Genomic DNA, 19,071 nt, shown 5'->3' with positions numbered 1-19,071 from the left:
TCACTAATACGCTGACTAACTTTCAGGTTTTTATCCACTGCTTTTTAATTTAATCCTTGCTACAAAAGCCTTTTACACAAAATTGCTCTGACTTAATTCTGTTCGCGCACAAATGCATTTCTATCAAGCTTGTCCAGACTGACGTTTGGAGAGAAACAGAATGTGAGCTTGCAAGATCAGCATGGTCTCCTGAGGCTACAAACAACCCCCCAGGTTATTCTGCTTTTATTCTACTATGCTATTTTTATTCACCCCCAGGCCATCAGACTACTGTACACCTGAGTTGTGTGCACAGTTGTGTACAGTTACAGTACCAGTCAAAAGATTGGACACCTTTGCATTCAACTGGATGAGGTGTCCAAACTTTTGATTGTTACTGTGTATGAATGTACCTTATGTAAATAGAGTTGTGTATATGCCATCTGTCTAGAGTATTTATATAGCCTACCATATGTCTAGTGTCCATCTCCATAATGTGTCATATGCTGTTCATAGTGTACTATATGTATGCTGATTGTTGTTTTTTAACTATGTACTGCATGTTTGTTATGCTGCTTTTGAAAATGTTCTTTACCTGTCTCCTTTTACGAGTATTACCTCTCTCCTCTAGTATTGCATTATTCTGTGTTATATTGATGTGCTACTTTAAATTAAAAAAAATGCAACGTATAGGGCGCATTAGCATGGGAAGGGTGGTACAGTGTGAGCCACGACACCAACGAACCGACAGAGGACCGCTAGCTTATTGCACGTTGGCCTATGCCCCATGTGCGCCCGCCCACATAGACGTAGCAAAGCCACTGGATCAGAGCAACGACCTCCACATCTGGTAGACGGTCGCAAGTCTTTTTCTGGCAGTGAAGTGCATAAAAGAGTGTCCGGTGGTTTCCACCTCAAAATGCTTCAAATTAATCACATAATGTCACTCGAATAACTAGCCGACCACACAAGTCCCCTTTGTCTCCGGGATATACGCGCAATGACGCGCATGCGAGGACCTGTGCGTTAAGATTACGTGAGTTTAAACATTAATTTCGCACATTGATGCCTTTCCGGATAAGAGTGCATTTTGACCTACCAGTAGTAGCCTACTTAATTCGTGGACTCTAACGCAGCTCGTCTTCGGGGCTCATCGTATAACAAAATGAGCGGTTTTGGACAGGTCCTTAAAGAGGTCGGAGAGTTTGGTGCATTCCAGAAGCGCTTGTTGGTGGCAATATGCATCCCCAACTTATTTACCGCCTTCCACATGTTTGGTCAGGTGTTCACGGGCCTCAGTGTCTCACACCACTGTAACACCGACTGGATTCTGACCCAAGGCCCGGACTTGACCTATGAATTACAGAAAAACCTCACCCTTCCCACGAACAAGGATGGAGTATACGAGTCCTGTGAAATGTTCACACCGGTGGACTTGGATTTGGAGACAATAGAAGCGCACGGAATAAACAATACCATGAAGTGCAGGGATGGATGGAAGTATGAGGCTCCAAAAGGCACCACCAGCGTCGTGACAGAGGTAGGTCGTAGCCTATAGGCAATAGGCTTTATGTCACGGCTCTCCTCCCGCCGGGATAGCCGTCAGTCCGTCTCGCTATTCATAATGTGTATTTCTCAACTGCAGTAGGCTATGCCTAAATTAATAAAGTAACTGAAGTAGCAGTTAAGGGTTTAAGAACCCTACATGATATAATTAATTCATATGATGATCTCACAATGAATGAGCCGATTTAGTTTTAAAAGTGAGCTTTGACGTGATTTAAAATCTTCATTGCCGCGATTTACGTTTATCAATGCAGAACTAGTTCTCATCGATTTGTCTCTGTGTTTGTTTTTATGAGAGAGTGTGTCTGTCTGGTTTGTCTATCGCCCATCTGTACTTAATTGTGTGAGCTTGCTCACAAATTAATGATTGTCATTGCGGAACAACTTGTGGTCTGTCTCTCATTTTCGCCATTCCTCTCGTTCACTCCTCAGTTTGACCTGGTGTGTGAAAACAGTGGTCTGAATGAGGCGTCACAGTCAGTCTATATGGCTGGCCTTCTGATTGGTGCTTTGGTGTTTGGGCCCATGGCAGACAGGTATGGACGTCCTAGGAGTCTGTGAGCTCTGTTTTCGTGGCAGGTATATTGGGCCCTGTTTGAATACTTAATAAAATACATCCTTTCCACCTAATGTACCTCCCTTTCATAAATCATTAATCTGACATGACACTGTAGCAACAGCTGTCTAGAGGAGCACGTGCTTTAACCTGCCCGAACAGAGGTTACCGGTTAGAAGCGAGGGAGACATGAGTATTTCAACAGGACAATGGATTTTTCCCAATCATTTTATTGTATTATACAATTATCCTCAGATGCCAAAAAATCTTGGATAAATTAATACAATGCATTCTTAGCACAATGCCCTTTCTCCTTTGTACCTTTCAAATATGGATATGTTTTAGTTTAGATTGGGTTAGGTTTTAATCTCTTCATGGCCCTATTTTTCACTGGGCCGCAACGTTAGAATTAAAGTTTGGGAAGGGTGTGAGATGTCCTAGGCCGGACTCCTGAATTTTAGGTCTTGGTTAATTCAGTGATTCATGAGGAAAGAATACTCCCGCACACACAATATAGTTCTATGTACATGATGTTCACGATTCAATTGTCCAAAGAGTCAAACAGAGTCAAACTCGGATCAAAACCTGAATAATTTCAGCAAATTTGTGTACAGAGTGGTGAATCGGGTTTACGGAAGTACAATATGATAGGCTATAGCCTACTTTATTGTCCCCTTAGGGAAATTTGTCTTGGATTCAATACTGTGCATACATACTGTAGATCGCCTATACAGAAACAGAAAACGCATATACCACATATTGCACATAATACATATAACCCGTATTGCATGTACCCCAGTGAAAAAAAACACCTTGACTCATTGCACAACCCCAACAACCTCACTTAAGTATTCAAGTATTCTTTGGTACTAAGAGTCCCTCTCTGTCTCCACAGGTTTGGCCGTCGCTTCGTGGTTCTCCTGTCCCTGCTGCTGCAGCTGCTGTCCGGCGTGGCCACGGCCTTCTCACCCAACATCTACGTTTACATCGCCATCCGTTTCGTGGTCGGCACCACTGTTTCAGGCATCACCATGAACACTTTCGTATTGGGTAAGTCCCCTAGAGGCACCCCGCCTGCAGGCTACGCACAAACACGCTGGGTGACACTGTTTTAAAAATGGCCGTCACAAATGCTTCCCATACAAATTTGGTTTTCAGATTTTTTTCATTCCAACTTAGCACCTGATTCAAACAACTAACTCTTCAAGGATTTATCAAAGCTGAGCTTGAACAAAAGCCAACGTACCATGTAATTTAGTACCAGGGTCACCCATCTGTGAACAGTATGTTTGTTTTTTATTCAAACGAAAATATATAATCCACCCTCCTGTGTTATTTTCTCTCTGTATTTAAGCAAGAGGACCCCCCCCCCCTGGTGTGCATGGGACATATACAGAACCAGTAAATGTGTTAGAGCTACAATCATGTTAGAAGTGTTAGAAGTACAGTCAATTCAAATCAAATCAAACTTTATTTGTATAGCGCCTTTCATACACAGAGGCAACAAGTACAGTGTTAGAAGTACAATCACGCCGTTACTAACCATCATGCTAACGGCGTTGTGAAGGGGCGGAGTGGACCGGGACCTCCAGGCGAGCCCTCTTCACCATCTTGTCCCACTGCTTCTACGCTGTGGGTCTGATGCTGCTGTCAGGGATCGCCTACGGGGTCCGTGACTGGAGGACCCTGCAGCTGGTCCTTTCCAGCCCCGTCGTGCTCCTGGGGGTCTTCTTCTGGTGAGGCTCACCTTTGACCTTTTGTACTGCCTCAAAGTGGTTTTTTTTGTTTTTTTTAGCCTGGTCAGGTGAATTGGGCCCATTTCAATATACCAGAAACATATCCTTCCTTTCTAACAATGGAGAAATCCCTGTTTTGAAATGACCACTGTTTTGACAAGGGATAAATCCGTTTTGAAATGACCACTGAAAAACAACATAGCGAGGTAGCTTTTTTCACCTATCCAATGATGTTACATCAGAGATTACCCCAAATGGAGAAAGAAAGAGAGATGCATATTTCGACTATTCAAGTAGAGCCACAGGGCACCATTCCCAGTGTGTTTGGCAAAATATAAAGTACTATAATACTGTAAAAGTGAACCAGGATGTCCCTGTTTGCAATCTCAATGTGGTAATATAGGCTTATGTGCATTATATGAAAATGGTGTGAAGCACATCTGACATGACGCACCTATTGGCCCATCTGTAGCGGGTCTTGCCGTGTTCAAAATTGATCAAATTTTTCTCAGATGAGAATTTTTCTCAGAAGCTAATTGTCCTATCTCTGTGATTGTGATTGATTGATTGTATTGTGTGAAGACCATTTTATTAGCCACGATCATCCCTGATCAGTGGTGTGTGTGTGTGTGTGTTAGGATTCTCCCAGAGTCAGCTCGCTGGCTCATGACCCAGGGAAGGCAAGAGGAGGCTCGCCATTGGATTCAGAATGCAGCCAGGATCAACGGCAAAGCGGTCCCCGAGGCTTTGCTAGACAAGGTGTTTGGACACACACAACACAGTGACATTAACATGTATGATTTAAATTACTTTGAAATTTTCTTGAGTCTGCCTGCAGTGTCAGTCAGGTGGGTGGAGTTTGCGTTTTGGAAGCAACACATTGGTTCCATTGTGTCAGGCAAGAAGAATGGTACTTAAGTAATTTAAATTATTTCAAGTAGTACTTTCACCCAGGTCTGATGTTTACAGTACAGCGTACATGTGTTGTCTATGGGCCAGATGTTGAGTGTAGAAATGAAAAAATAAAATGCTGTACTAATTTCCTCAGTGTTCACCAAAACCAAGACAGTGGTGTTAATAGAGAAAGTCTGAAAAGTGTATGCTACTGCATGACGTCAGGGCAGCAGTTACTGCCCATCTTTCGTCGCAGGCTCAAAACTCATCTCTTCAAGAAGTACAACAACAATCCTCCCTCTTGAGCACCTATTGTATTTTAGATTGCTATTCTTGCTCTTTGCTTTCAGCACTAGATTATGCTCTTAGTCACTTTTTCAGTCAGTTTTAGAAAGGAGATTCTGGCAAGTAGTAGTACATTAGCTTTTCCTACGTTAAATGCAATTATTGTTAGTCGCTTTGGATAAAAGCAGCTGCTAAATGACTGTAATGTAATGCAACGTACATACATGTATAATATAAAAACATCTGAATTGAGTCCATACTTACACACTTCTTTTTCTGATAGCTGGAGACTGAGGGTGGGTCCAAATCAGGCAGTATGCTGGACCTCTTCAGGATTCCCTACTTGAGAAAGCATGCTCTTATTTTGAGCTACATCTGGTCAGTTTAACCAGACATGATTGATTAATTGATTGATTTATTGATCAAATACATTGTATGCAATATGAATGACCTCTATCCTCCAAAAAGATATTCTAATGAAATGACATTCATTCAAATTTGTATGCTTTTGTCCAAACCATGGCTGTGTCCAAATGTCCATACTATGTATGTAGTACATACTATATAATATGCCAGATGTAGCATGCTACATCAAAATTGTCCCTGCTACATTTATCTCGCATACTAGACATGTTTTTGTGGAGTAGTATGTACTAAATAGTATGTAGTATGCAAGTTGCAGTATGTACTATATAGTATGTAGTATGGACATTCGGACACGGGCCATGTCTTATATCAAAACCTCTGTCTTCGGCAGGTTTGTCATCAGTCTGGCGTACTATGGAGTGAGTCTTAACGTGGGGAATTTCGGCCTGGATATCTACCTGACGCAGTTCATATTTGGCCTGGTAGAAATTCCCGGTCGATTGGGAAGCCTGCCCTTCATCGAGCGTTTTGGGAGGAGAATCTGCCAAGCGAGCATGCTGTTCTTTGGAGGCACAGCTTGTCTGGTTATTCTAGTCATTCCAGAAGGTAACTGCTTGAGTCCATTGATGCTGAAATACTTTCATTGCCCCCTGGAGCAGACCTGGGTCAAGTATAATTTGCAAATGCAGCACAATTATGTCACTATAACAGTCCCCTAAATGCATCCGATGATGACATGTATACTGTATCAATTTCCCCCCAGATACGTTGTAATTCACTGGGACAGAGTCTTGGTCGAAAGCAGGGGGGAGTGGCCCTGCTCGGGGAGGATAAAAGGGGGCTTCATGGTCCTTCTCTCTCTGTCTCTCTCTCCCTCCCTCCCTCTCTCCCTCTGTCTCTCTCTCTCCCCCCCTCTCTCTCTATCTCTCCCTCTCTCTCTCCCTCTCTGTCCCTCCCCCTCTCTCTCTCTCTCTCCCTCTCTCTCTCTCTCTCGTCTATTTTTCCCCCTTCCTAGAGTGTGTATTCGAGAGCGTTTGCATCTATTTTAGTCACGTTGTTTAATAAATCTTTTTTATTTTACTGCTGACTCCTCTTTCATGGCCGCCACAGTGTTTTCATGTCCACATGTTGTCTTGTGTTGTTCTGTTTCTCCCACAGATCTCCCGGTTGTTGTGACGGTCATTGCGGTGTTGGGAAAGTTTGCTCTCGCCTCTTGCTTCACCATAGTTTATGTTTACACAGTTGAGCTGTATCCTACTGTTGTCAGGTGAGGTTTTAATACTGAACAGCAATGGCAACAATGATAATCTATAGTATAAACACATTCACAGAAATCTCTGTAATATTCTATTTAATTAACATCTTCAATTAACATGTTAATATGCGGGCATTTATGAAAGCAAGATTATATTATGAACTTTATGTTGATGTTTTTTAAAATAATGGACATCATTGAGATTTTGGTTTATGTAAAGTATGATCTGTACAGGCAGAATGGCGTAGGTCTGAACTCCATGTGCGCCCGTGTCGGTGGTATCCTGGCTCCCTTGATCCGGCTGTTAGAGGTGTACCACCATGTCATCCCCATGCTGGTCTATGGGATCCTGCCCTTCCTGGGTGGGGGACTGTGCTTCCTACTGCCCGAGACCCTCAACACGGAGCTGCCGGACCACACTGACCCCCCGGGTGGTGAGTCCTTGTAAGTGTCCATCCCTTCCTTCCTCATACAATATGTGATTGCCATTGATGGATGGAGCTTACTATCATATAATATGATAGACTATAGACAATTCACATATTTTGTTATCATGGTTTTATGGTGATTTAAGTAGCAGGTTAAGTAATTACCAAACTGTTATTTGTGGTTCTTTTGTCCAGATCACCAGAGAGAGAAAGTATTGACAATGGACGCTCTTACAGAGGAGAACACGCAAATGAGACCAAATTGTAAACCATAATCACTCTTTTATATTGCATGTATTTCTGTTTAGGTATACAGTTTTGTACCTGCATGCTCAGCAGAAAGAGTTTACAATCTTTTATTGTGATTCATCAAACAAATATCGGGATCAAAATACGAAAAAGTAATTTCCCTATTTCTTTTTGTTTTATTTTTTTTACTGTAGAGTAATATGTGACAATCTGCCAGACTACATAGCCAGGATGATAAAAAAAGAGAAAGAAAACAAAATTGTTAGAATAATTATTAGGAGGCAGATGTTTTACAATAGAGTACTATACATACTATTAATCATGAATCACAGTTCTAGTGAACTTAATACAAAGAGTTTGCTAATATAAAGGTGATAAATGTTACTTAATGTAAAATGCTACTTAATTTAGATCACCAGTGGACATTATCATTTATATTTGTATCACATATATTTGTAAATGTGTACAGTATATTAAATGTAGACAAAAAAAAGTCTGATCATTCCAGGGTGTCTCAAACACAGCTGTCAGTAGCCGTCTGAGCTGCTCTGTCATTAGCCCTGTGTTCCATAGTGTTTTCATAGTCACCATCATGTAAGCTGGGAACACAGAGCACAGTCACTGTTGGAAATCAATCACCATGCTGTAATTCATAACGAGGATCATAGCATACCCGCTCCTGATGTTCATGTTGAATTAGCAGCTCTGCATGGCTAGGAGTCAACTCACCTGCCGGGGAGGTCTACACCACATTTGTACTATTGGACTCATTTGTGGTCTTGTGCAGCCAACGGTCCTTGTGTTGAGCGCGGCCGAAGCCTTCATCATAATTCCCTTTCCTTCTGAAAAGCTGCTGGTAGTGGAATACGCAGTAGAACTCCCCATACAAAGGTGCGTAGCTGCGCATGCTATTATAGAAATACATGTAGTTAGCTCCAAAACACCTTCATACCAAAACACAGGTTAGAATATTGTGATTGAGCACATGATTGTAGTGTGATGATTCCGTTATTGCAACAGATTTGCGTGAACTGATTAACTTTGTGGTCACATTTCAGAGATCCATTTATATTTATTTAATTTGTTTAATTAATATTCAAAACAAGATATCTCACCTCAGCTTCTTCTTACAGTGCTTACAACAGAAACAGTTTTTGTGAAAAATGTATTTATCTGCAGACATTTTCTCCATGGGATAAACAGGCTTCAAACAGGCTGAGCACATGTCCTGTGCAGATGGTTGAAACTGCAAGGCATAGTTTTAGGTTTTGAATTATTCAATGACAAAATTGGTATGAATATTTTGACACACACTGTGCACAGTAGTAGACAGAGAGAAAGATAATTGAGAATTTGATTCAATTTAAGAAAAAAGTGAATAAAATCACACTTGAGAGACTAACTAGCAACAAAACTACAAACACAACAGAAGTTAAACTGAATACTCCTCACCTAGCAAACAGTAATGTATCCATACAAACAATATTAACTCTTAATTCAAAATACAATATGAAAACCAATCCTATTACTGCATATATGTCAATTCAGGAGGTGAATTTCAAAAGCAAAGTTAAAAAGAAAAATGTTTCCACCACTTCTCTCAAGATTAAAAGTCAATCCCCATTCTTCCACTCACTAAGGAGATGAGGGTTTTTTGTTGATGGGTAACCTGATCTCTGGGTATGAGTCCACCTGATTTCTGGCTGGACTACTGGTCACCACTGGATCCCTAGACAGCATTGTGGTCTCTGGCTGAGTGGTGACAATAGCTGAGGTTTTGGTGGAGTAAATGCGGTTGCCATATTGATTTGTCTCATAGTTTTGTTGAGCTGTCTTAGTGCCTGCTATGCCGTTTCCCTCAGGGATAGTCTGAACCTCGAGAACAGTGACCTGGCGTTTCTGATTTAGAGGGCTACATGGGCTGCATGAGGCCTCCCTACAAGCTGCGTCCTCTTTGGGGTCACATGTCGTGTTTAGGGTGTGGCTATTGCACTTAAAGGTCTTTGTTGACCTAAATGTCTCACCTGATTTTGAGCTGTGCTGACAGATCAACCCTGTTGTGGGCAGAGGTGGTGGGAGAGAGGAAGATTCAGCCTTTCTTACTGCAGACTCTATGGAAATGAATGACGGGGAGATTGGAGGACTGGACTGTGTTTTTCTGTCTGGGACCTCCAGCCCTGGCCGCTGTTCAGCCTCTGATATCACTGAAAGACCTGTGTTAGAACTCTCCGTTACCTGAGATTGTTTAGCTCTGCTGGAGCCAATGCTTATTTTCCTGATATTGCTTGTGATTGGGGAGCTTTCAGCTGTCCCCAAGGACTCTTTGAACAGGCCAGATAAACTGGCAATGTCAGAGTCTGATTTTAAAGTGGAAACAGAGTACAGAGCCTTCTTAATGGCCTCTTCTATGTCCATAAGTCTGGCTAAGGTCTGATCTTTTAACTTCATTATTTCCTCGCTGGCTCTTTCAAGATCTCCAAAAACAAGCTCCATTGAGGACATGCTTTCTGTATCGTCTTTCGGCATCTCTGACCTTTCAACCTTTTGTTCCACTTTGGAGTGTTTACGTGGTTTCTTTACTCTTGGGGTGACAACCCAAGCTGGTACGTTCTCAAATATGCTCCGCAACGACTTCACATCAACTTGGCTGGTGTCCTCCTCGATCTCCTCCACTTTGGTGAGTATAGTCTGAAGTTGTTCTTGTTTTCTTAGGTTGTCAAAAATCTCCATGGCTGTAGTCACGTTTCCTCTCATGATGTCATCCATATGAACCGACAGCCTCTGTCGCCGTTCATCCTCTGTCTCTGACCTCTGACCTTTCTTTTCCCTCATCATCACCTTGTTCTGCTCACAAGCCTCCCGTGTGTTGCACATTTGACCAGAGTTAACGGGATTTTGACCAACACTCTGGGCAATTTTAACTCTTTTTGGCTTAACAGGGGCTCTCTTACCTCCCTTCTTACCTTCAAAATTTTGCAGCGCTTCCTGAAATCCTATACTGTCCTCGTTTGCACCCTCCTCTCCCCCCCAATTCTGAGGACTTTTTCCTTCCTCTGTTGCATTCCTATCCTGAAGTAAATTGATATTACTTTCATTCACAATAGAAGAAATATCACCAGTTCTGTGAGGAGAAGGCTGTGAACTCTGAACCTGGTGGATGAATGCAATATCCTTGGCGTGCTCGGTTGCATCAACAGACTGCTTGGTTTTTGCGTCCAAAGAACATCTGGCTTGTCTTTCAGGGTCCATCTGACTCAGCTTCGACTCTGTAACACAGTCTGTTGTCTGTGATAAACCTTTGCAAAGTGCATCTTTGTAAGACATTGGTCTCATGGATAATGCGTGTGAGAGTTTCTCCTCTTTTGAATGTGTTCTGATTTCAGAAGAGACAGGTTGACTCTCATTGAGGTTTTCAGAATTTGTCGACATGTCTATTGTAGTGTTCACTTGACTTGAGTTAGCTTTTAAATGGTCTGGTTTTGGTGGAATTGCTGGTTTTGGACCTACAGGCCTTTGTGGTGTGGGTGCCACAGATTCGGTCTGAGGTAGTTTTTTTGAAGTGGAGCATGTGGCTGGTTTATTTGTGGTCTGGCCAGGGCTGGAGGGTCTGACAGATACTGCACTCAGCTCCTCAGTGGCCATCGGACCATGCTTGATCACCGTTGTAGAGGGAGTTGATTTGGATTCAAGGAGAAGTCCCACTTTAGCTTCAGTTTTCTTAAAGCGCTCTGTGCGAGATTTTGACGCGTTTTGGGAAATCATAGCTGTCCTAAAATCCCCTTTAGTGACATTAAAGTTTGACTTCCCTAAAGAATCTAGAGCTGCTTGCAAATTACCCCCCACAACCTCTTCCTTTACATCTCGACGTTCTTCTGTGGAAGCACTCTGCAACGATTTAACGGCAGCTTTTAAATGTCCTTTTTGGACCACTTCTGTGCCCTCCTGAACCTCTACATCACAGGTATGGGGTGTGTGTTTTCCTTCTAGAACTGTGTCTGCACAACTTGCCACCTTGCTCCTCTGGCCACATACTGATTCATGTTCTGAGGTGATGTATGAGGGTGAGGGGGAGGATATCCTTACTGAGTCCCAACACGTCTTTTCACTATGCACAACAGGACTTATAGCTTTCTCTTTTCTTGTGGCCTGTTGTTGACTGTTAGTTGCAGCGTTGAGATTGGAAGTCTCATTTTCATCATCCTCTACCACTTCAACTAATTCTACCTGATGGACAGTGTCTTCTTGTGGTTGGGGGCTGTAAGGTGTCTCCTGTGATGGTAATTTTAAGTTAGAAGTCACTTTTCCTGGTGCCTGCACGTCAGACCCCTCACTCAAGCTCTGACTGCTCTCCCCTCCAGATGAGAACATACTCAAATTGACATCAGATTCTGATATAGACTCTCTCTCTGTACGTATCTTAGGTTGAGAATGGTTTGCCTGAGACAGCATAGCCCAGTGGACATCATCATGCGTCATACGTTTGTGTGTTGCTTTGCTTTGATTGGCTGATCCGCCAGAGGAGAACATGGATTTAAGTTTTTTCACATCCACTGGAACCCATTCAGGATCACCCTGCCCTGTCTCGTCTGCTTGTTCGTGACATGGCTCCGTGGAGTGGTCAGCCGCAGTTCCAGTCCGGCTGGAGACTTCGTCCTCAGGGGGCTGAAGGGTTTTCAGATACTCCAAATCTCCCTTCTCAATACAGCTCTTGAACAATTTCACATTCCCCTTTACATCTACCTCAGGCCTGAAAGACGCTGGTCTGGGGTGGTCTTGAGCAGAGGCCAGAAGACTGCTTATGGTTGATCTCACATCTCCTTTCCTTACATCTTGACTCTCCACTTCACCAGCATCGCCTGCAGAACTTTCTGGGACATCGGGCTCTGTGGCCTGGCCTTGTAGGAGACAATACCTCTTCACCTCTCCCTCAGCGTGATAGTAGAGAGAGTAGACGGTCACCTCAACACACCCCTGCACATCCTCCTGTATCATTACTCCTTTTCTCAGCGAACTGTCTTGACTCAGGATGTCCTCAATGAGCTGAACCACGTTTACAGTTCTGAACTCTCTCTCTTGGTTGGTGGTGAAGGCGTGCCGATGAGCCAGCACATCCACCAGCGTGACCTCCGTGTCCCCTTGCTCGTCCTCCTTTAGGTACCTGACCTGGGGCCTCAAGATGGCTCTGGGTAACAGGTGGAGTATGCAGTTTTTAACACCCCCCACGGCTAACTCGTCACAATCTATCTCCGGTCCACTCTGAGACAGTGTGTATTTAGCCCTTTTAGCATTTCCAGTCTCCATGACCTCAATGATGGATCCATGTGAGTGAATGGCGTCAAAGTAATAGAGAGAATCCAGGGTCTCGTTAAGGCTCTCCATCATGGCCTCTCTTTCCTCTTTGTTCTCCTGGTTAATTCTGTCAAATGGCATGGATTCAAACAGCTGAGTTCTGTTCTTCACGTTATCCATTAGCATGTCATCATGTGCCTTGCTTTCCGATGCAAGGTCACCAGACGTGAAGTTTTGCCTCTTCACCTTAGGCCTGTTAGATTGCTCTCTAGCTATATTTGCAGCTATGAAAGGGTTATTTGCAAAAAGAACTGCACTCGTATGGATTGAACCTCTTTCACTGGTTTCACCGACAGCCTCTGCTCTTGAAACACTTTCTGGCTTTCTGTCAAACACATCTTCCTCTTCCTGAAGTGTCTGGATCTCACTTACCCCATGCTCTGAGCTTGGACTCTTAATGGTGATACCTGGAGCTTGTTTTTGAGGCATACATTTCAAGTCTTTAAAACAAATATTGCTTTCGATCTCCCTATGTACTTTCTGTTTACCACAAGTTTCAAAGGCCTGTTTTCTTTTTTGAACTGCCCCCATCTCATCCTCAGACACAATACATTTTCTCTGTGGGACGTCATCTTGACTTCCCCTTGAGTTGTTGACGGACTGACTCTCGAACATCCTCCTTGCTGACTGAACGTCTATTCTGACCATCTCCTCACATTCGGTGGGATCTCCAGACGAGACACCGACCAGATCTACTTCGTCCATAGTTCCTCTGGCCCTCTCCTCCTGAGGGTTCTCCCATGGCTGCTCAAACAAGGCTGATGTTCTCCTCATGTCTCTTTGGACGGCCCCTTCTGCTGTGTGCATCACGGGGACTTGGAGTTCCACACTGCTGCTCACAGGACAGTTCTCAAATATCCAACGCCTGGACCGGACTTCTCCCTCGTACCCGGTATCGGCAGCTGATGGCCCGCTTTCAAAGCTCAGGACCTCAGCTAGCTCCTCATCAACTGCTCCCTCCAGGGTCGTCAGCTCTGGGCAAGTGTGCTTGAGGAGTCTCCTCAGCTCGCACTTCTGCCGTTGTTGGTAGAGTGCAGAGAATGAAGGGTGGGTTTGAGTGCTGGAGATGTGTCCTGATTCAGGGCCGTCTTTCATTTGATGGGTGTCCTCAGCCATCTTAAGAGCAAAAGGATATTCTCATCATTGTCCTCTGAGGAACAGTCCAATGAAAATCATGCACAAGAAGAGAGACATGCTTTAAGCAATGTGCGACTTTACCTAATTGCATCTGGTCATTTGAGATGATAAGCCAAAGATTTGCCTTTGCAAACCAGCACAAGCCAAGTTGCATTGAGTTTGCCAAACTCCAAAACATCCAGTGTTAGGTGTAATTCATACTGAAATCACATATATTTTTCCTTCAGTGTTAGAATGTTATGGTTTATCCATTCAAGAGCACACTCCTATTGGGAACTGAGGTAAAATCCCCCCAAATAACTCGTTTCCAGACAAAAGTGCTTCAGTCTACGCTTTGTAGTTTGTCACGTTCCAGACATGTAGACTTCCACAGGGATCTCAGTCAAAGTTTCCATCTCTTCATGCAAACTGAAAAAAAAAAAGTATTTGCCTACCTTGATGGGTTTTCCTCTCTTCCCAGCTGGAGATTGCTGTTGTGCCTGTGCAAAATAATAATTATCTTATGTCATTGTGAACCATTATTAATCCATACATTCACAATACCTTCTTTTACAGCTTGCATGACATACAATACCAGGTGTAGTAGCTCCAGCTGCTTGTCAGTAATCACATTGAACACAACATTTTCAATCCACTGTAGCTACTTCAAAGTAGAATATCCTCTCTTTCACATCACTAACTAGATCTCCTGGCAAGGGGAGGAGGGGCATTACAGTAGCTGTCCATATTGTAATGTAATGTAAATGTAATGTAATGTAATGTAAAATATTAGTCTTATATAGAACCCAGTGCCCTCATGCTGCTTGGGGTCAATTCTGTTTCAGTTCAATTAATTCAGGAGGTGAGTTTGAATTAAAATGCAAAAACTTAAGGGAGTAGTTTGGTATTTAGCATTATATGCCCTGTTATAAGGTTATTTACAACCATACTCTATACACGGTCCACATAAAAACATTGGTGAATTGTGCACTCTTGAGATATTAGTGCTCACAGCTGTACACTCCAGAGTGCACAGTCCGTCAACATGTTGAAATGGGCTGTTATATATGATTGTAAATAATCTTATAACAGGACTTATAATGCTAAATACCAACCTACTCCTTTAACAATCATCTTAAAATCAATACATTGGAAAAGGGCATTTTAAATAATTAACCCAACTTCAATAATTGATAATTACCACAATTCAAACTGAATTTAAGTGTAAGTGACCACAGCCTGATCCACTGACCCTGGAGGCCACTAGACAGGATAAATGGTAAATGGACTGCACTTATATAGCGCTTTTCCACCTTAGCGGTACTGTCCAGGAATTTACATCCAAACACCTTAAACCCACCTTAAGCCTTTGTCTTTGTAATTTATCACCTCCCCCCAAGTCCCCTGCAAAACCCCAGTTTCAGTCATGTAAAACACCTCAGCTCTCCCTCTTTTGTAATTGTGAGCACACTCTGCATAGCTCTTCCTCATCTCTTTGTTTAGGTCGGAGGGGCCCCACCTTGGTCTTCCTCGTCCTCATTCAGACTTTTGTTTTCTTTGTTGTCACATGTCTGTGCTCTTGGCCACGCCTGCCATTTCACATTCATGTACAATGCAGTAGCCAATCACATCCTGGAAACATTGTACCTTTGTTTGGACTGTACATAAGCCACAGCCAGAAGTGACTGACTTCACTTCTCTGACAAACCACCTTTGCTGCGTTTGTCAGGAAGTCCTTGCGCTCGTAATGATTTCATTCAATAAACCAGACTCAACCTTTTGAACGTATCTTGGTAAATCTTTGGACTAGACAAGTCTAAAATAACTATCACAGTTTGGCGAACGGGAATGGGAGCACTGCCTGCGTTTGCTTCGGGATTCCAGTGGAAAGGACTGATCGGCAGACGTGTCGGGTCCATAGTGGGCGTTGGAAAATCAATTTTCTCTCTTGCGCCAGAGCGCAAGGTGAGATTATTTCCTCAGTTCTTACACTGGATTCTTGAAAGCTCACAGGTACGTTTAAACGAACCCTCTTATGGGTTGAGTTGTATTTGCCTTGATTTGGTTCAGCTTGTTGGTCTGGATTGTTTGAAAACGGAAAACCCCAGCGTGGGTATTTAGTAAGTAACTATCTAAGGAGATGTGAACAGCAATAGATTTTATATCGTATTGTCTTTTGACTTCGTCCTTGTTTCGTTACGAGGGTATCAGCTGTTCAAGTGAGAGTTTGGCACGGAACAGGTTTCCTTTTGGCCGGTCGCGGGAGTTTTAACAGCTGTTCAAGTGAGAGTTTGGCACAGAACAGGTTTCCTTTTGGCCGGTCGCGGGAGAGTTTTAACCGAGAACACGTTGAGAGAGTTTTTGCTCAATGGAGATGTAGCTACAGGGCGGAATTGAGAGTTTTGCAATCCGCGTTTTCTGGTAGAGATTTTGACCAGAGGGGCTGTACATATTTGGTAGGATCTAGACATCATGGTTTAGCCTGGACCAAATTGCTAGTGCAGCCGAGAGTGTTTGTTGTAAACGTGGGCCTTTTGTTTCATGTTTGTGTGTTAAATCGTATATTGGTCGTCGTTTGGTCGTCCTTTGTTTGCGTTCCCGTGTGTCTGCTACGTTCTCTCTTGCATGTGCACGGGGGGTTTGTTCATCTTATGTGTTCACTGTTTTGAGCCTCGGCTCTTGATTGTATGTTTGTTATGCGCGCCATGGATCCAGGTAAAGTATTGTTTTGTACCCTTTTTAGACTGTTAAAATTCTGCTAGATTCCCAGTAGGCTAGCTAGCTGGTTGCCTAGGAGATAAGGAAAACTCCGCTATCGCGGTGTTCCGCCATTGAGCCAGAAGAGAACAAAGCACTTCGCTGACTGGGTGAGTACTAAGCGAATTTTAATGTGTCTTAATGTTTGTTTCTTCGAAATTGTATTCTTTCCCGCCGTGAGTTAACTATAAGGTTTCCTTTCGTTGCTGTTTTGGGGTTTTAGGCTGCGTCGTGTTATTTGGGATTTGTTTCTTTAAATTTCCCCGCGCACAACCAAAGACCACATCCGGGTCATACATGCAACATTTTGGGATCACCACTAGGTGTCCCTGTAACACTAGTTATTAAGATATGCTAGAGGATGTAAAGAATTCTACTGCAAACGTCTAGCCTGATGACATTGTTGCACTGAAGCATATTTCTGCGAGCGTTTGTTGGCAGAATTTCGTTATGTGCTAAAGCATTTTCGATTTCTTACATCCACATCTGACATTTTAGTGTTAAATTCTAAGATTCGGGCTCAGCTAGAGGGTTGGGGGAGAAGCCTGTTGATTCTCTAGACTGGTCTGTTTTTAAGATTTGGGAGAGTAGAACGAGAGAGTTTTTTTTTAGGTCAGGAAGGAAAGATAAGGGTGATTTTAAACTAGCCAAGATAGAGAGTTTTAATTTTTAAGGTAAATAAACAGGATAAAATAGATGTAGAGCGAACTCAAAAGTCTGACAGGGTTGAATAGGTGTTTGATTCAGGAGTTTTGTTTCAATAGTCAATGAATGGCCATAAGCTGTTCGTTTTATGCATTTCTACTGTATGAATTTTCATTCATATAATGATAATGTGTTTTTTGAGGAGCTGGCATTAGGCCTTCTCCTCTGCTATTGAACCCAGTCTGTGTTTTGAGTCTTAATTTTCAGGTGCTATGGACCCTGGGCGGCAGGTCTTTGAGAAGCCTGGATCATGCCTTCCTGGGGACTGCTTGGGACCTGCTGTTTGTCTGTTTTAACTGTTTGTTTTGTCTCTCTTTCTGATATGTAGCTTAAGACATAAGCGTTGTGCATAATAGTGGGGGGAATAGATAAGGGTTGCCAGTATCTTAATCTGAATGCAGCATCTCATAACCCAATTTATATATATTTTAAATGAGTATGTTAAATATCTCATGTTTATAGTTTAAGGCACATTCATCGGGCCTGAGTGTTTTTTTCTGAGTGGTTTTTTACAGACAACTGTCGTTCCGGGAGTGATGGGCGAATGCCGAACCAGGAGACGGGCACAGGACACCGGAGGTTACTGGCCTGTTTCCCTACAGATGGGCGATCTGGGTTTCGTGAGATGCAGACCAACGCCATGTCACCAACTCACTGTGAGCGACAGATAAGTATGAAACAGGAGCAGTGCCCAAATACTCTGTCCTCAAATGCAGAAGAGGGAGGTTAGGGAGGGGGATTGGGCACCCCTGGACCTAGCCTCCAACAGACGGGGGCGGAGCCGCAAGGTCCCAACGGGCACGTTAAATCCTGCTATAGTGATGGGGAGACGACTGAAGGCCCCCGTGTCTGATGAAGTATGAATTAACATACTGCTCTGGTACCGTCTAGTCAGCACTGTGTCGCCGCTAAGGGGTTGGCACTGTGTGGTACGTGGACGACAGTCCACACCTAAGCAGAGGGGCGTTAGAGACGACCTCTGTGAATAGGCAAGGCTGGTGAAAACGGTCAAAGTTCTAATATTCATAGCACAAGTGGAATTAGGATCAGACCGTCGGTTCTGAGCTGGGTGACTAACAATCACTACGGTGTCCGGGATCGCTATCGACTGGGTCACCGGCCGGTCGGGTCGCATATGGCAGTAAGACCTGAGATGGCCGCCGCGCTCGGCTCAATGTACAGTCAGGCCACTACAAGCCAAAAGCGAATGCGTTAGTAGGCGAGTAGTGCTTCTGTGATCGGTGGGCTTTGAAAAGAAGACACCGGGAAGCAGAAGGCTGAGCTCTCATTCCAGGGGAGCCTGGCTTGGGGCCTCGGACGGAACGGGGTCTAGCCCGGGATTGCGCCCTGGATGGGAGGTCCGAAAGACTCAAGCGCTTTGATTAGTTAATTGTAAATGAAGCCAGTTCATTTTAGTGTCATTTTCTTTGCCCCATCTCTATTTTTTATCCTGACTTCAGGAAATTTTTGCTTTCACCCTTAGGGAATGTTGTTTTGTTGAGACGAGAATATGGTTATTTTATTTTCATAAAATCGTGAGAGAAATGCTAGAGCCAAACCCAATTGCCTTGATCATGACTGGGGACTGGGCGTATTGAAGTCATTCTAACACTGCCCCTGATGTCACTGTAGGGTACTGCAGACTGGCTCTAAATGACACTTGAACAGTCACCCTGTTTAAGTTTTCCTGACAGAATAACAACATTTTTTCCCCAAAGCAGGAGCTTGCGCTTAACCATGTTTCTGAGTATCTCCTACAGACTGTTGAATAACCGTTCCTGACCAAAGAAGGGAACAGGGAGACCAGACCAGAGGACTCTCTTTTGCTCT

General features: G+C 43.5%; 3 protein-coding genes across 5 annotated transcripts in view; 1 reads left to right on the top strand and 2 right to left on the bottom strand.

The window, feature by feature from the left end:
* Positions 1–845: 845 nt before the first annotated feature.
* Positions 846–7,777, top strand: slc22a13b (solute carrier family 22 member 13b). Of its 3 annotated transcripts, none has more exons than XM_084450189.1 (11): positions 846–1,015; positions 1,346–1,519; positions 1,978–2,081; positions 2,997–3,151; positions 3,669–3,837; positions 4,476–4,596; positions 5,300–5,394; positions 5,774–5,988; positions 6,541–6,649; positions 6,872–7,081; positions 7,261–7,775. In XM_084450189.1, exons 2-11 carry the CDS (start codon positions 1,397–1,399, stop codon positions 7,331–7,333), a joined length of 1,374 nt encoding a protein of 457 aa, XP_084306315.1. In that variant the 5' UTR covers positions 846–1,015; positions 1,346–1,396; the 3' UTR covers positions 7,334–7,775. The 3 variants fall into 3 exon arrangements, with proteins under 3 accessions (XP_084306315.1, XP_084306314.1, XP_084306313.1); XM_084450188.1 differs by having other exon boundaries at positions 1,262–1,519; XM_084450187.1 differs by having other exon boundaries at positions 846–1,519; positions 7,261–7,777.
* Positions 7,778–7,781: 4 nt separating this feature from the next.
* Positions 7,782–19,071, bottom strand: part of LOC311325907 (uncharacterized protein) — a 17,892-nt gene continuing 6,602 nt past the window's right edge. Inside the window, exons 7-10 of the mRNA XM_084458724.1 lie at positions 14,235–14,279; positions 8,430–8,560; positions 8,044–8,222; positions 7,782–7,913 (exon numbers count right to left, since the gene is read on the bottom strand). Of these exons, the coding sequence (XP_084314850.1) occupies positions 8,057–8,222; positions 8,430–8,560; positions 14,235–14,279 (342 nt within the window). The 3' untranslated portion in view covers positions 7,782–7,913; positions 8,044–8,056. The remainder of the gene's footprint in view (positions 7,914–8,043; positions 8,223–8,429; positions 8,561–14,234; positions 14,280–19,071) is intronic.
* Positions 9,414–13,779, bottom strand: LOC311329029 (uncharacterized protein; the record flags this gene model as incomplete). Its single annotated transcript, XM_084461347.1, has 5 exons — positions 9,414–9,425; positions 9,550–10,383; positions 11,017–11,199; positions 11,962–12,730; positions 13,208–13,779. 5 exons carry the CDS (start codon positions 13,777–13,779, stop codon positions 9,414–9,416), a joined length of 2,370 nt encoding a protein of 789 aa, XP_084317473.1.

Source organism: Borostomias antarcticus (genome assembly GCF_949987555.1).
Source record: "Borostomias antarcticus genome assembly, chromosome: 2".
Classification (NCBI taxonomy): Eukaryota; Metazoa; Chordata; class Actinopteri; order Stomiiformes; family Stomiidae; genus Borostomias; species Borostomias antarcticus.
This window is presented reverse-complemented; position numbering and strand designations above follow the sequence as displayed.

Coding starts and splice junctions, on each gene's coding strand:
- slc22a13b (XM_084450187.1), top strand. CDS start 1,145: ATGAGCGGTTTTGGACAGGTCCTTAAAGAGGTCGGAGAGTTTGGTGCA. Junction 4,597..5,299: donor CCGAGGCTTTGCTAGACAAG/GTGTTTGGACAC, acceptor TTTTTCTGATAG/CTGGAGACTGAGGGTGGGTC. Junction 6,650..6,871: donor CTGTATCCTACTGTTGTCAG/GTGAGGTTTTAA, acceptor TGATCTGTACAG/GCAGAATGGCGTAGGTCTGA.